Source organism: Chrysochloris asiatica, unplaced genomic scaffold (genome assembly GCF_000296735.1).
Source record: "Chrysochloris asiatica unplaced genomic scaffold, ChrAsi1.0 scaffold00002, whole genome shotgun sequence".
Lineage (NCBI taxonomy): Eukaryota > Metazoa > Chordata > Mammalia > Afrosoricida > Chrysochloridae > Chrysochloris > Chrysochloris asiatica.
In genome coordinates, this window is record NW_006408520.1 from 26,709,926 (window position 1) to 26,724,298 (window position 14,373).

Genomic DNA, 14,373 nt, shown 5'->3' on the forward strand with positions numbered 1-14,373 from the left:
GAAGCAACTCAACAGCACTTAACAGCAACAACAACAGTGGCTTTCTAGGAGAAAGATGAGGCAATCCATTTCCATATCCTATGAAACCCTATGGGGCAGTTTTACTCTGTCATATGGGGGTCCCTATGAGTTGAAATCAACTCCATGGCTGGCAATAACAACAGATGACATATACGGTCTCTTTTTTGTCAATGGTTTGTATTTATGAATGGACTACTAATTTTCAATTGGATGAAGTGTTTGTTGAGAATTACTAAATGCACTGAGTGTTGTTAGGTTAGACCTGTGTTGAAGATGTAAGTGGTGTAGAAGATTGAAACTAACAGATCAGAGGATGTCTTAAAAATGGCTTTAGTGTCATTTGTTACAACTGGCAATATCTATTAAAATTGGACAGGTATCTTAGTGAAAGTAGGAAGGCCTTAAAATAATTTTATGTTGTACAAAAAAACCACTCGTAAGTCTTGAATTTGTCTCAAACTTATTTAGTATATTCTCCTTCAGAGTTCATGGAACAATCCAATCTTATGAAAAACTTTACAACTTTATTCAGTCTGTCTGTAACCCTTCTGTCTAAATTATCCTTCTGCTTCTTGCCATATTCTTAAAAACTTTGTGTCAAAGAACATTACAAATCCAACTGCCTCTACAAGTCTTATCTAAAATTTCCTCCTTTCAATGAATTGCTGTTGTCTGTACTGCATATTTTTGACTCAGACATTGTTGTTATTGTTAACTACCTTGGAGTCAGTTCCAACTCATAGTGACCCTGCAAAGGGTTTCTGAGGCTGTAAATCTTTATGGGAGCAGAAAGACTCATCTTTCTCCCGTGGAACAGCTGGTAGTTTTGAACTGCTGACCATGAGATTAGCAGCCCAATTCATAACCACTAATCTACCAGAGATATATCAACACTTATTTATATATTTAATGCATTTGTGTCTTGTCTCCTTTACTAAATAGCCAGTTCCATCCTAATGTTTTCTGTGCACTTCCTTCAGAATTTGGAATATTTTTACTTATGCTAAAAAATTTTTAAACTTCAGTTATATTAGTCATTAGAAAACCCTATATCATTAAGAAGGAGAAGGCCACAGGATTGAACCATATGAACAAATTATTGTTCTATGATGCTAAGTGTGCAATCACAATCCTTTTTTTTGTGTCTTGAATTATAAACTGGCAAGAAAAGGAGGCTAAGTGAGTAAGTATTATAATATCATAAATTTAACATCCTGAATAAAAAATGGGTGGAACCAGAACTCACAATATTCTACTAATAGTAGGCTATTGCTGTTGTTGCCACGTACCTTTGTCAATTCTGACTTGCAGTGACCCTGTATAGAGTTTCCAAGAGTTGCTGGTGTGTGTGAACTGCTGACCATGTTTATTCTACATCGACACATCATGACTCAATGGTAGTTAGGGAGTGTGATTTTTGTTCATGATGTACTTCATTTTGGAGTTAATCAGTAATCTGTGTTTATTTAATGAAATGTTGATTCAAAATTTTCTGATTTATAAAAAAGATAATTTCTACCTAAAATAATTCATAATATATAAAAAAGCTTTAGACTAGGTTCTGTTGAAAGCACTGATCATAAGGTCGGTTTGAACTGCAAGGTTGGAGGTTCAAACCCACCAGCCACTCCTCAGAAACTCTATACAGGTTTGCTGCAAGTTAGAACAGACTCGATGGCACTTAGCAACAAAAATTTAGAAAGTAACCCACTAATGTGCAATAACTGAAATCTAATGATTAAAGGAGTCACACAGTGAATATAAAGGATACAGTTTAGTTATGATTAGCTTAGTCTGAGCTATTCAACTTGCAAGTAATATATATATATAACTGAAACACAGGCTGTTCTATTTTTTTTATTTTTTAAATTGATTTTTTTCTTGCCTTCCTCTAATTGCTTCTTTTTTCCTGTCTTCCTCAAATTTATTGAAAAGTTTGATTTTTAACTCTGAATTTTCCATTTATCTACAATAGTACTACTAATTCTTCTGGAGATTATTTTATTACCATGAATTGAAAAGTATAGGAATTTAAAACTACAGTTAGATAATAATAATTACTCACAAGTTTTCCTGCAATTCTCAGTAAGAATAATAACCTAGGTTCTAGTTAAATTCCATTCACTGAACTAGACATTCTTCGTTAATACAATACTAATATTATTTTATATAGATTTAAAAGGAAAACGTTTTCCTAAAACTGGTTGTCTTAAAGTAGAAACAATGTAACAGAAAGCTATATAAACCATTAAAATTAATTGAGGTAGTAACTAATGTCACATTATTTCATGAAACGAATGAATTTACCACTTAGGATAAGTACAACATTGCTAAATACAAGGTCAGTGGTTCAAACCCACCAGCTACTCCTTGGCAACCCTTTATAGGGTCGCTATAAGTCAGAACTTTCACGACGACTCTTAACAACAACAAACTTGAATGAAAAACATTTGACCCATCTATTTTTGCCTTTGGAATCCTGGTGTGGCACTGTGGGACAGCAAGGTTGATTTGAACTTCAGGGTTGTCGGTTCAAACCTACCAGCTACTGCTTAGAAACCACAGACAGGATAGCTATGCGTTGGAACTGATTCAATGGCACTTAATAACAACAACAACACTGTAGCCATTATGGATAGACTGAATGTGGGATTAAAAATTTGCTTTAACTATCTTATGTAACATAAATAGATGAGGGTATTTCAAAAAGTTCATGGCTAAATTTCATGTTTCCACAAACTTTTTGAAGTTCCCTCAAGTAGCTCTAAAAATGTAATTCTAAGTAATTTTAGGTATCAACAAAGAGTTTTACTTTGATGAGTTTGAAGAGTATGTTGTCACGTGCCACTGAGTTGGTTACAACTCAAAGCAATCCTATATAGGATTTCTGAGGAGTGACTGATGCATTTCAACCGTTGACCTTGTGGTTAGCAGTCCTGTGTTTATCCTACAGTGTCACACAAGGACTCCTTGAAAGGTATGAAGAAGAAACTTAAAAAAAAAAAAAAGGCAAATCCAAAAGGAAAAAACTTTTTCACATAAAGGAAAAACCTTAATCTTCTAAAATCTCTTCTAATTCTAAATACTTTCCACTAAATAATGATAAAAAGTAAACAATCTGCTCTATCTACATGAGCCGTGGTGGCACTGTTGGATAAACACTGGACTGCTAACTAGAAGGTCAGTGGTTCAAACCCACTGTAGGACCAAGAAAAAGACTCCATTCTGTACATTAGCCTGAACACGTCCTCCTGTTCCAGGAATGTGCTAAATCAGCTCATGCTGCCTTAGAATATCCTTTCACCCCTAGCAACAGCAAGAACTAGATAAGCAGTAGACAGGGCAACCCAAGGCCAGATGCCAGATGTTTTCCTTTGCCCTAGCCTAAGAACAAAGACCACCAGTCCTGACCAATTAAACTGTAACAACTCATACTTTGCCAAATGTCAACCAATCCAAATATTGTAAAGCTGAAAAACCCTAAGCTTGTTTGAAAACTCTATAAAAACCCTGCAGACAAAGGGTTCGAGGCTCCATCCCTCATCTGCTGCGTCGGATGCAGGTGGAGTCAGAGCTTGAGCATGAATAATGTCAACTGGGAGTTCGAGGCTCCATCCCACATCCGCTGCGTCGGATGCAGGTGGAGTCCGAGCTTGGGCTTTAATAACTGGGAGTTTGGGGCTCCATTCCTCATCCGCTGAGTCGAATGCAGGTGGTCTGAGCTCGAGCATGAGTAACTGAGAGTTCGAGGCTCCATCCCTCATCCGCTGTGTCGGATGCAGGTGGAGTCCGAGCTGGAGCTTGAATAAACAACCCTCGTGCACTTGCATCGGTGTCGGCTCCTTGGTGGTCTTTGGGGACCCTGAATTCTGGGCATAACACCCACCATGACTGCAGAAGAATAATGAAGCTTTCTGCTTCCATAAAGATTAACAGTGGTGGAAGCCCTACGTAGAGTTGTTATGGTCAGAATTGACTGATGACAATGGGTTTGTTTTTGACATGGTCCTTACAGTGCAGTATAGTAGGGCAAGTATTATCAGAAAGCATAAATTTAAAATATATGGGTTACCTGAGGCTAAGAAAGGTTAAATGAAATGCTCTTTGTTCAAGTCATTAAGTAACAATTAGGACTAGAAGTCAGGCTTCTTATAGTCTAGGGCTCTTATCGTTATGCTGTTGCGAAGTTCAGTCTAGTTGGTTCTGACTCACTGCGACTCCGTATAGGGTTTCTGAAAAGTGGTTTGTGAGTTTGAAGTGCCGACCTTGTGGGTAGCAGTCCAGTACTTATACTATGGTGCTACACCAGGATCCCATCTTTTCATTGTTTTTGCTAATGCTGTAGAGTTGGGTTCTGACTCAGCAACACTGTATAGGGTTTCCAAGGAGTGGCTGGTGAATCTGAACCCCCGACCTTGCTGTTCAAACCGACTTTGTAGTCCAGTGCTTTATTCTACAGTGGCACATCAGAACTTCATTATTTTGCTATACAGGGCTATATGTTCCATTAACAATGAATAAATGCTTCTAGCTATATAACAGAAATGCTTCTAAATATAAAATGAACGCTTTCTATGATAAATATGCCATCTATTATATATAAGAATTTCTATATTTTATCACTCTGTATTAACTTTATAAAATAGTCTTAAAAAAGTAAATTCTCTAGACTATTACGATCTTTACCTTCAAAGTTCTGACAATGTTGGAACTGTATGTTTCATGCTGAATATTCTCTAAATCTTAAACTGAAATCATTCCTTGAAGTAACAATTTAGTTACATAACTGATTGGCTTATAAAATAAAGAATATCACTCATGACTATCGAGCAACATACTTTAAAAGATCATCAAGATGAGACCAAATGGTCAAAAATTACTTCAAAGCAAAGATGAGAAAATAAGGAGGCAAGGAAACTAGAGTACTGGAACTGGTACAAGCAGAACAGAAAGAATGAAAATGCTGACACACTGTGAAAAGTGTAACCAATATCAACAAATAATCTGTGTAGAAATTGTTCACTGGGAACCTAAGTCGCTGTATAAACTTTTACCTAAACATAATTAAAAATTTTTTTTAAAAAAACTATATTTAAAGATGTATCCATATCAATTTACATTTATTAAGCCCAGACATTTGTGATGCTGTGGTCAAAAAATCTGATTTTAAGAAAATGAAAACAAAGAAAAAATAGATATAAGTACTTCTATTAATTGAATCATGTCTTCCCCCAAAATATGTGTTGTAAGTCCTAACCTCTATACTTGTGGTTACAGTCCCATTTGGGAATGGGTTCTCTTTGTTATGTTAATGTGACAGCATTAGGGTACAGTTTGGTTTATGTTAAGCTTTTATTAGACATAAAAGAGTAGATTTAAGCAAGCAAGGAGGACTAGGTAGATACCATCCCATAAGAAAATCACCAAGAAGCCAAGGAACAGATACTGAAAAGAGACAAGGACTTTCCTCCAGTGCCAAAAGGAGAGGAGAAAACCTTCTCACAGAATTTGGATTTCTAGAAACGAAATTTCTGATTGTTAAAGTTACTCACCCGTAGCATTTCAGTAACAGCAACACTACATAACTAAGACAAATATGTTTTAAAAAGTAACATACACAATTTTTTTTTTCTTTTTCACACCGCTGGTAGAATTATTTCCACAAAACTTTTAAGTTCACCATTTGTGGTTAATTGGACATTCTCTATGTAGTTGTTGTTAAGTAATGTTGAGTCAATTTCGATTCATAACAACCCTGCACAGGGTTTCCAAGGAGCAGCTGGTGGGTTTGAACTGCCAACCTTGTAGTTCACACTCCAGTGCTGATCCTACAGTGCCATAGCAGGAGTTCTACGTTCTCTATAAATGGCTCTTTATTACTTCTTTCAGATGAAATAGTATCTAGATTCCCCTAAAACTGAAGAGTAGCTACCTAGTCTATAGAAATACTTAATACTTAATGTACAAAGTTTCACAGAACTAACTTAGATATTTCAACAAGTTTTCTGAGAATCCAACAACCAACAAATTTTTAAAAGGAGGAGGAAAAAGGATTACTAACAAAACCTAACTAAACCAGTAGTTAGTAACTTATGTCAAGTATGTTGTTGTTAGGTGCTGTGACTCAGTTCCAAACCACAGCAATCCTATATATAGTAGAAGAGAATGAAACACTGACTGGTCATGTGTCATCTTTGCAATTGTTGTTTAGGCATATTATTGCAGGTACTGTGTCAATCCATCTTATAGAGGGTTTTCCTCTTTTTTGCATCCTCTACGTTATGTAATTCCCCAGGAAATTACTCCTCCTAGGCTAGTGGTTACAAGTTGGGCTGCTAACCTCAAGGTCAGCAGTTTGAAACTACCAGCTGCTCCACGGGAGAAAGATGAGGCTTTCTGCTCCCGTAAAGATTTACAGCCTCGGAAACCATATACAGGGTTGCTATAAGTCAGAACTGACTCCACAGCACACTACCACCACCACCATAGAGTACTGGCGTGGCGCATAGGATAAGCACTGGACTGCAAGGTAGGTTTGAACTACAAGATTGGCAGTTCAAACTCATTAGCTGCTCCTTGGAAACTGTATACAGGGTTGCTATGAGTTGGAACTGACTCGACGGCACTTAACGAAAGTCCCTTCTGTACATGAGATGAAGTCTTGCCATCCTCACTTTTAAGGAACATTCTGGTAGTACTTCCTCTAAGACAGATTTCTGGATTCGTCTAGAAGTGGGTGGTATTTTCCCAAAATTCTTCATCAATACCATAATTCAAATGCATCAATTCTTGTACAGTCTTCTTCATTCATTGTTCAGCTTCTGCATGCATATGAGGTGACTAAAAATACCATGTTTGGGTTGGCATGCCTTAGTCCTCAAAGTGACATCTTTGCTCTTTTATACTTCAGAGATTTTTGCAGTATATTTGCCTAGTGCAATACATTGTTATATTTCTTGACTGCTGTTTCTGTGACTGTTGACTAAGATAAAAGCAAAATAAAATATTTGATAAGTTCAATATTTTCTCTGTTTATCATGATATTATTTATTGGGCCAGTTGTGAAGATTTTTGTTTTCTTTACATTGAGGTGCAATCCATACTGAAGGCTGCAGTCTTTGATCTTCATCAGTAAATACTTCATGTCCTGTTTACTTCCAGCAATCAAGGTTGTATCATCTGTATATATCAGGCTATTAATGAGTCTTACTCCAATCTTGATGCCATATTCTTCATATAGTCCAGCATCTTGGATTATTTGCTCAGCATATAGATTGAATAAGTATGGTGAAAGAATATAAGCATGATGTACACACACCTTTACTAGTTTTAAACTACTTAGTATTTTCTTGTTCTGTTCCAAGGACTGTCTGTCTCTTGATCTACATACCAGTTCCTCATGAGCACAATTAAATGTCCTGAAATTCTTATTCTTTCCAATGTTATCTATAATTTGTTATGAGCTACACAGATGAATGCCTTTGCAGTCAATAAAACAAAAGTAAACATCATTCTGCTAATATCTACCTTGACTTAACATCCAGCTGATATTAGCAATTCCACATTCTCTTTGAACCTGACTTAAATTTCTGGCAGCTCCCTGATAATGTACTGCTACAATCATTTGAAGTATTTTCAGCAAAATTTTATCTGCATGTGATATTCTCTTTGGAATGGGAACAGTTATGGATCTCTTCCAATTGGTTGATCAAGTAGCTGTCTTCCAAATTCCTTGACATAAACAATTAAGAGCCTCTAGTGCTGTATCTGTTGAAGCATTTCTTTCGGTATTCTGTCAATTCCTGGAAACTTGCTTTTCGTCAATGCCTTCAGTCCAACTTGGACTTCTTCCTTCATTACTAGTACTTCATGATATGTGACCTCTTGAAATGGTTGAACATCAACCAATTCTTCTTGGTACAGTGGCTTTGTGTATTCCTTCTACCTTCTTTTAATACTTTTTGTATCATTCAATATTTTGCCCACAGAATCCTTCAATACCTAACTCAAGGGTTAAATTTTTTCTTCAGTTCCTTCATCTTGAAAAATGCTGAGCATGTTCTTCCCTTTGGTTTTCTAACTCCAGGTCTTTGCATATTTAATTATAATACTTTGTCTTCTCAAGCTGTCCTTTGAATTGTTTTGTTCAGCTCTTTTATTTCCTCACTTCTTCCAGTTGTTTTAGCTTTTCTACATTGAAGAGCCAGTTTTCAGTCTCCCGTGACATCCACTTTGTTCTTTCAAAATGGATGTCAAGGAAGACTGAAACTGGCTCTTCAATGTAGAAAAGCTAAAACAACTGAAAGAAATTAGAGAGTTTTGCTGCTACAGTATCAATTCATAAATCAATTAATATTTCAAAAAATCAAACCATTTTGCTTTTTAAAAACTAACCTGTCTACTTCATCTCGAGCCACAATGTCTCCTTTCTTTAAGGCTTTTATAGCAAACATCTCATTTGTGTGTTTATATTCAGCCAGAAGCACCTGAAACAAGATTAAAATGATTACATCCCAGTTGAGTCACCATTAAATTTGCAGTTATTCTAAAATATTTAAAAGATTACCTTTCCAAAATGTCCTCTGCCCAAGACAGCACAACATCTGAAGTCTTGTATATTAAACTGAAACCTCTGCTGAGATCTGAATAAAAGAGCAATTTCAATTAAAAAAAAATTAAAAAGGCAATGAAGTATAGGATCAAACATGCAATTGTAAAACGATATAAATTCTTTACCTTCTATCCTCAAGTTCTCGAATACCACTATATTCTAGACCTGATTGAGGAATATCAGGCTCATAATCAGATTGGGATTTTTGAAGTACACTATTTCTGTCATTCTCAATATCAAAAATAGTTCCTGAATCCTGCAAAATTTTAAATACTTAATAAACCATAAAAACTTTCAGAAAACAAATTCATATGATAAGAATGAAATTAAAGAAAAACATTTCAAAAGTTAATATAAGTATTAGTGAGAAAAGTAAAATTTAGAGACTTAACACAGTATTATATAAAATCTTTTATAAATATTCAGAAATGTCAAGTAAGCATAATAATTCTTGATGTAATTGATTATCTGGCTCTTACTGATTACATTCAAATGACAAAATGATATTGAAGGTGACAATGAAGATTCTGTCAGGCAATATGCCATTTAACGTCAACCATGCTATGCTTCTTTTAGCTTAAGTTATCTATTCCACCTCTATTGGTCTATGTACACCCAGAGGCTTATGACATTGGCATGGTAACATTAAGAAGATGGCCACTTTCTGTCAGCTTTATCTAATTTAGTTGAGAAAAATCATTCATAAGAAATAGAAATAAATTGTTAATACAGCAATTTAAAATTACTTGAAAGGTACACTTGATTCACTATGATGCTTTTGTTACTACTTTTTGTGGTGAAAAGAAATTATAGAATAGAAGGTTTAAAATGTCTTGCCTGTCCTGGTGTATCCAAAACTCTTAATTCAGTAGATTCTTCTATTTCTCCAAGGGAAGCAGAACGTTTGGGGGCCAGAGGAGGCTCAGGTTCAAGATCAAAGTCCAATCTGGTTACTGTAGAATCACTTATAGAACATAAAGTAACTCACCAAAAATGGTAATCCAAATAATATATTTTAAATAGATTTAGAATTTAAGTAAACAATTAAAATTCTGTAATTAAGCAGAATACTAATTTCAAAATACAACTTTGAAAAATGAGACTTTCAATTCATCCACTGTAACCAATATGTAAGAATGTCATAGTAATTATTTTATATAAATGAAGCTTAAAAATCTTAGAAAGATACCTAGCTGGAGGTGCTAGTTCAGGGATGCGTACATCAACCACTGGCACTGTAGTAGGCACAGATGCTTGAGGGCTGAATGTGCCAGAATGATTTACAATAGCTCTTCTCACTAGCCTTCCCCATGTGGCAATATTAATATTCATTTGAGGAGCTCTGAGAAATGTTTTGCCTGTGGATATTGTGAATAAAGAAAATATAATAAGTAATTCTTTATATATTACTAAAAGCCTTAATTTAAAAAATTCATATTCATCAGTTTATAATTTATGAAAAACAAACAAAATTTTTCATAGGAAAATTAGTTTTATCTATTCATTATTAAATGATAGTGCATAATTAAATACATAGTTTAAAAGATAAAGAATTATAGTTTTTTGTCCTGAAAAGTTTCGTGGTCATATGTGGTTAAGGTTTAAAAAGAATTCATCTTTTAGAAAAACAAAGTGTAATATTTTTATAGATGAAGCAATAGGAAGCCTGGGTTTGCTTCCAATAAGCTAAGTAAGTAGTGAATTAGATGGACATATAAATGAAACAAAATTGGCTGTGATCTGACCACTGTTGCATGTACATTGTGGTACATTACCCTATTCTCTCTTTTTATGTACTATATTTTTTGATAAATAATGTAAGACTTCAATGCTTGTTTGCCAGTTGTGCTCTCCCCATAAGATATATATTCCTAAGTGCCACTTCACTTATTATTATTTTTTTTACATGCTACTGTAAAAATAAAAATAAAACAAACAAGAAAAAGAAAAAATATAGCATAATTATTAAAATACTTTACTGTGGGTAGGTACAGCTGGCAAATGTAGATGGTGCACATTATTTGAGTAAAAATACAGCATATGCTTGATGTATTCATTAATAAAAAGTTAGAAGTAAATGAACAATTAAAAATATAGTTCCCCCCAACAAAATCTCCACAAGTAGATACCACTTTAAAAAACAAACTTTAAATTTTTAGATTTTTCTATATATTTAAGATAACACCAAAATAGTCTATATTTGATTTTTAATAATTACCTTGTTGTTTCGAGAAAATTTTCTTTTGTCTTTGGAGTTTTGGTCTTCTTTCAATAACTGGATTAAAAAAAGTAACCTGCAGTGAGGAAAATTTAAGCTGACATAAAAATAGCATTGGATTTATGGTTCATGAAATACAATAAACTTTGAAGATTTGAAAGCTTACAGGAATCTTAGAAATAATTTGGTATAACCCTCTCATTTTCTAGATGAGAAAGTTGACCGAGAGAGATAAATGTTTCTCAAGGTCGCATGCCTACGCACTGGTAAAACTGAGCAAAGGATGCAAGCTGGTTGTCTTTTAGCCTAACACTCTACTTCCATATCATGCTATCTACAAACATAATTTCAATGAAAGTTATGTGCTTTAACAAAATACATTTATTACCTCTGCAAATAAAGTACCCTGAGGTTCCAAATAGAGACACATGCCATGCCGTTGGTTGTCTAAAAAATCTTCTAACCTCAGAAATTTTACAGCACACAGAGATCGCCAATCACGCCAGTAAACTGAAATTTCCAGTTCACGTGACTAGGATAATTAAAAAAATAAATAAATAAACAGAGAAGACATCATTGACACACACTTGAATAAAACAATCACAAAAAATATAAAATACAGATACAATAAACAAATATAACACAAAAAGTTGTATTTTTAAGGAACATATTATAATGTCTCTCAATTGAATTATAACTTTTCACATATTTATATATTTTATCTCAAAGAAAAACACTTATATTCAGCAATCAGTCTGCAGGTAAGGTATTCCTTCCACATAAACAAGACATAATTGGGAACACACAATCAAGGTGAAGAGCCATGGAAATTTCTTTCCCTCATCAAGAAAGTTTCCATCTTTTGGGTTTCCCTCCTCCATTCTGCATCACTTGCTGTACTACTGCTAAGAGACTGCAGTGCTTGCCTCAAAGAAACAATTTTAAGCTTTCTTTCTTTCTTTTTTTGTCTCAGTGTTAAGTCAGGGAGTCTGTGGGTCCAGATACAATGTACCAAAAGGTACAAAGCTAATCAGGAAAGGGATCAGACTATATTGATGGTAGCTGAGTATGTAAGGTGGTCAGTTGTTGTTGTTATGTACCGTGGAGTCGGTTCCGACTCATAGTGACCGGTAGTGTAGTGGATTACGTATTGGGCTGCTAATCACAAAGTCTGCATTTCAAATCCAGCTGCTCATCAGGAGAAAGATGAGGCTTTCTGCTCAGGTAAAGACTTACAGACTCAGAAACCCTGTACAGGGTCACTCGCATAGCACCACCACCACCATCACCAGTAAGTACGTGGTCCCAGGCCCTACCTTACTTTTGCCCCCTGACTCATAAATAAAATGAGAGAAAATATTTGTCATGAAAGGGGAAAAGTGCAATTATTTTAAGATTAACAAATGGCAAGCATATAGAAGGGTCAATATTATAATATTCCATTCAAGTTAACAGTGTCAATACTTTGGAAACTTACCTTGGGAAATGTGAGCATAAATGTATTGGAAATTGGTAATTTAGACTACATTGTTTAAGATTAGAGGAGAGGTCTACTTTCTCCTGTTTTCTGTGGTCTCAGGAAAACTTGCTATGGATAAGGTAGACGGCAAAGGGCCCAGGTGCTGGGAATGGAATTAGTAATTGTTAAAAGTTTTACCACTTTCACACTGCCAAAATGATAAGATTATGTTTTATTTTGAATGAGAGATGGTCAAACCACCTCAACTGCTTTTTATTTTAGCCACTCCGGTAACACTGACATATTGACTAATTTCTCTTTCTTTTGGATTTTTACTCTATACTTATAAGTCGAAGTATACAAAAGTCTTGAGATTCAGATTACAAAATCATTCCACTGATCTCTAGGCCAAGCCACAAAGTACAGCTAGTTCTCCTGGAGTTCAACATTGAGGTTTTAGTTCTGAAGTCCATTTTCATGTTTTATTACTTTGCATCATTTTCTGTGGTACAAATGCTATAAAAGGGGCATATACAAAGGAGCTCTGGTAGCATAGTGGTTACGAGGCAGGCTGCTAATGTCACGGTCAGCAGTTCGAAATTACCAGCTATTCTGTACAAGAAAGAGGAGTCTTTCTGCTCCTGTGAAGATTTACAGCCTCGGAAACCGTGTACAGGGTCGCTATGGGATGGAACCGACTCAATGGCACTTAACAACAACAACAACATTAGAAGTTAAAAAGAACATCTCATAGACATAGGCTCAATGTCAGACAGTTAACACACAGAAAAGTAAAAAATCAAGTTATGTCTTTATGTATTCTATATCTTGTTCTACTACATTATGATAACTTACTCCCTATTAAAGAGATGTTGTATGCATTTTTATCATGTTATAGGGAAGACAGCATCTCTCTTACTTCCATGGTTTCTATGAGGGATAATTTTCTCATTTTCCCTAAACATCTCAGCCTCCTTACTCATCTTTAAGATTGAGTTACATGATATGAGTATGAGAGAGAAACTGACATGAATAATCTAGATCCATCCTTCCTTTTCTTCTTAGAGTCAAGCTGTTCAATGGAAGTAGTCTGCTCTTCTCCCCCTTGCTTTAAGTTTTACATAGGCTAGATCTAAAGGACATAGTGATCTAAGGGACTGGGCATGACTCCATTTTTCCTGCTCACTTAGTCACACTCTCAACGATTTTCCAGTAATATAAATGGTATCTTTTATTCCATTAGCCAAACATTTGTCTCTCTCAGCTAGTTCACAACTTGGGCAGGTAAAAAAGCCCCACAGACAGAGACAAAGCTCCCAATCAGTTTTTTAGTGCACCATTCTTAACACAATCAAGAATGCCCACATATTTGATCAAATGTGCAGTATGACAGAAACCATAAAAGGAGGTATTAGAAAACAGGGTTCATGGAGAAGAATAATGAAAACTGATGTCCTCAACAATGGAAGAGATGATATTACATCCATGAGAGAAAATAGGGTATATATGTATATAAAGAGCAAGAGTAAACTCTTAGAAATAAAAAAATATTTTATAGACATGTGTGTATATATATAAATATATAAAACAAAAGACTTGGTAGATAAAGGTAGCAAAATACCCTAGAATATAAGATTAAAAAATACAAAGCAATGTAAAATAATAGACAAAATATTCTTTTAAAACATCAAGAGAATCAGTCAGAGAAATTCAACTAACATGAAAGGACACTGAAAATAGGAGAAAATTATCAAATAAGCAAGTCAATAAAATTTTCCTTATCAGGTACACTATTGTGAAGCATCAGGACACCAGTAAAAAAAAAAGTATAATCTTAAAATATTTCAGGTAGAAAAAGCAGATCACAATATTAGAAACAGAAATAAAATAATTTTAACTATAACACTGAAGTCAGAAAAATGATATAAGCCCTCAAAATTCTTAATGAAAATTATGTCCAACCTAGAATTCTTTACCCAAAGCATGAATAACAGAATTTACCCAAAGCATGAATAATAGAATAAATAAATAAATGTATTTTCAGATATACCAAGATCTCCAAAA

The 14,373-nt window shown here is 34.7% G+C and overlaps 1 protein-coding gene across 1 annotated transcript in view; it reads right to left on the reverse strand.

Moving 5' to 3' along the window:
- The window catches only part of PKN2 (protein kinase N2), a 150,547-nt gene that overhangs the window by 24,490 nt on the left and 111,684 nt on the right, over positions 1-14,373 (reverse strand). Inside the window, exons 9-14 of the mRNA XM_006831070.1 lie at positions 10,851-10,926; positions 9,822-9,990; positions 9,470-9,596; positions 8,758-8,888; positions 8,588-8,663; positions 8,416-8,507 (exon numbers count right to left, since the gene is read on the reverse strand). Coding sequence (XP_006831133.1) covers positions 8,416-8,507; positions 8,588-8,663; positions 8,758-8,888; positions 9,470-9,596; positions 9,822-9,990; positions 10,851-10,926 — 671 coding nt within the window. The remainder of the gene's footprint in view (positions 1-8,415; positions 8,508-8,587; positions 8,664-8,757; positions 8,889-9,469; positions 9,597-9,821; positions 9,991-10,850; positions 10,927-14,373) is intronic.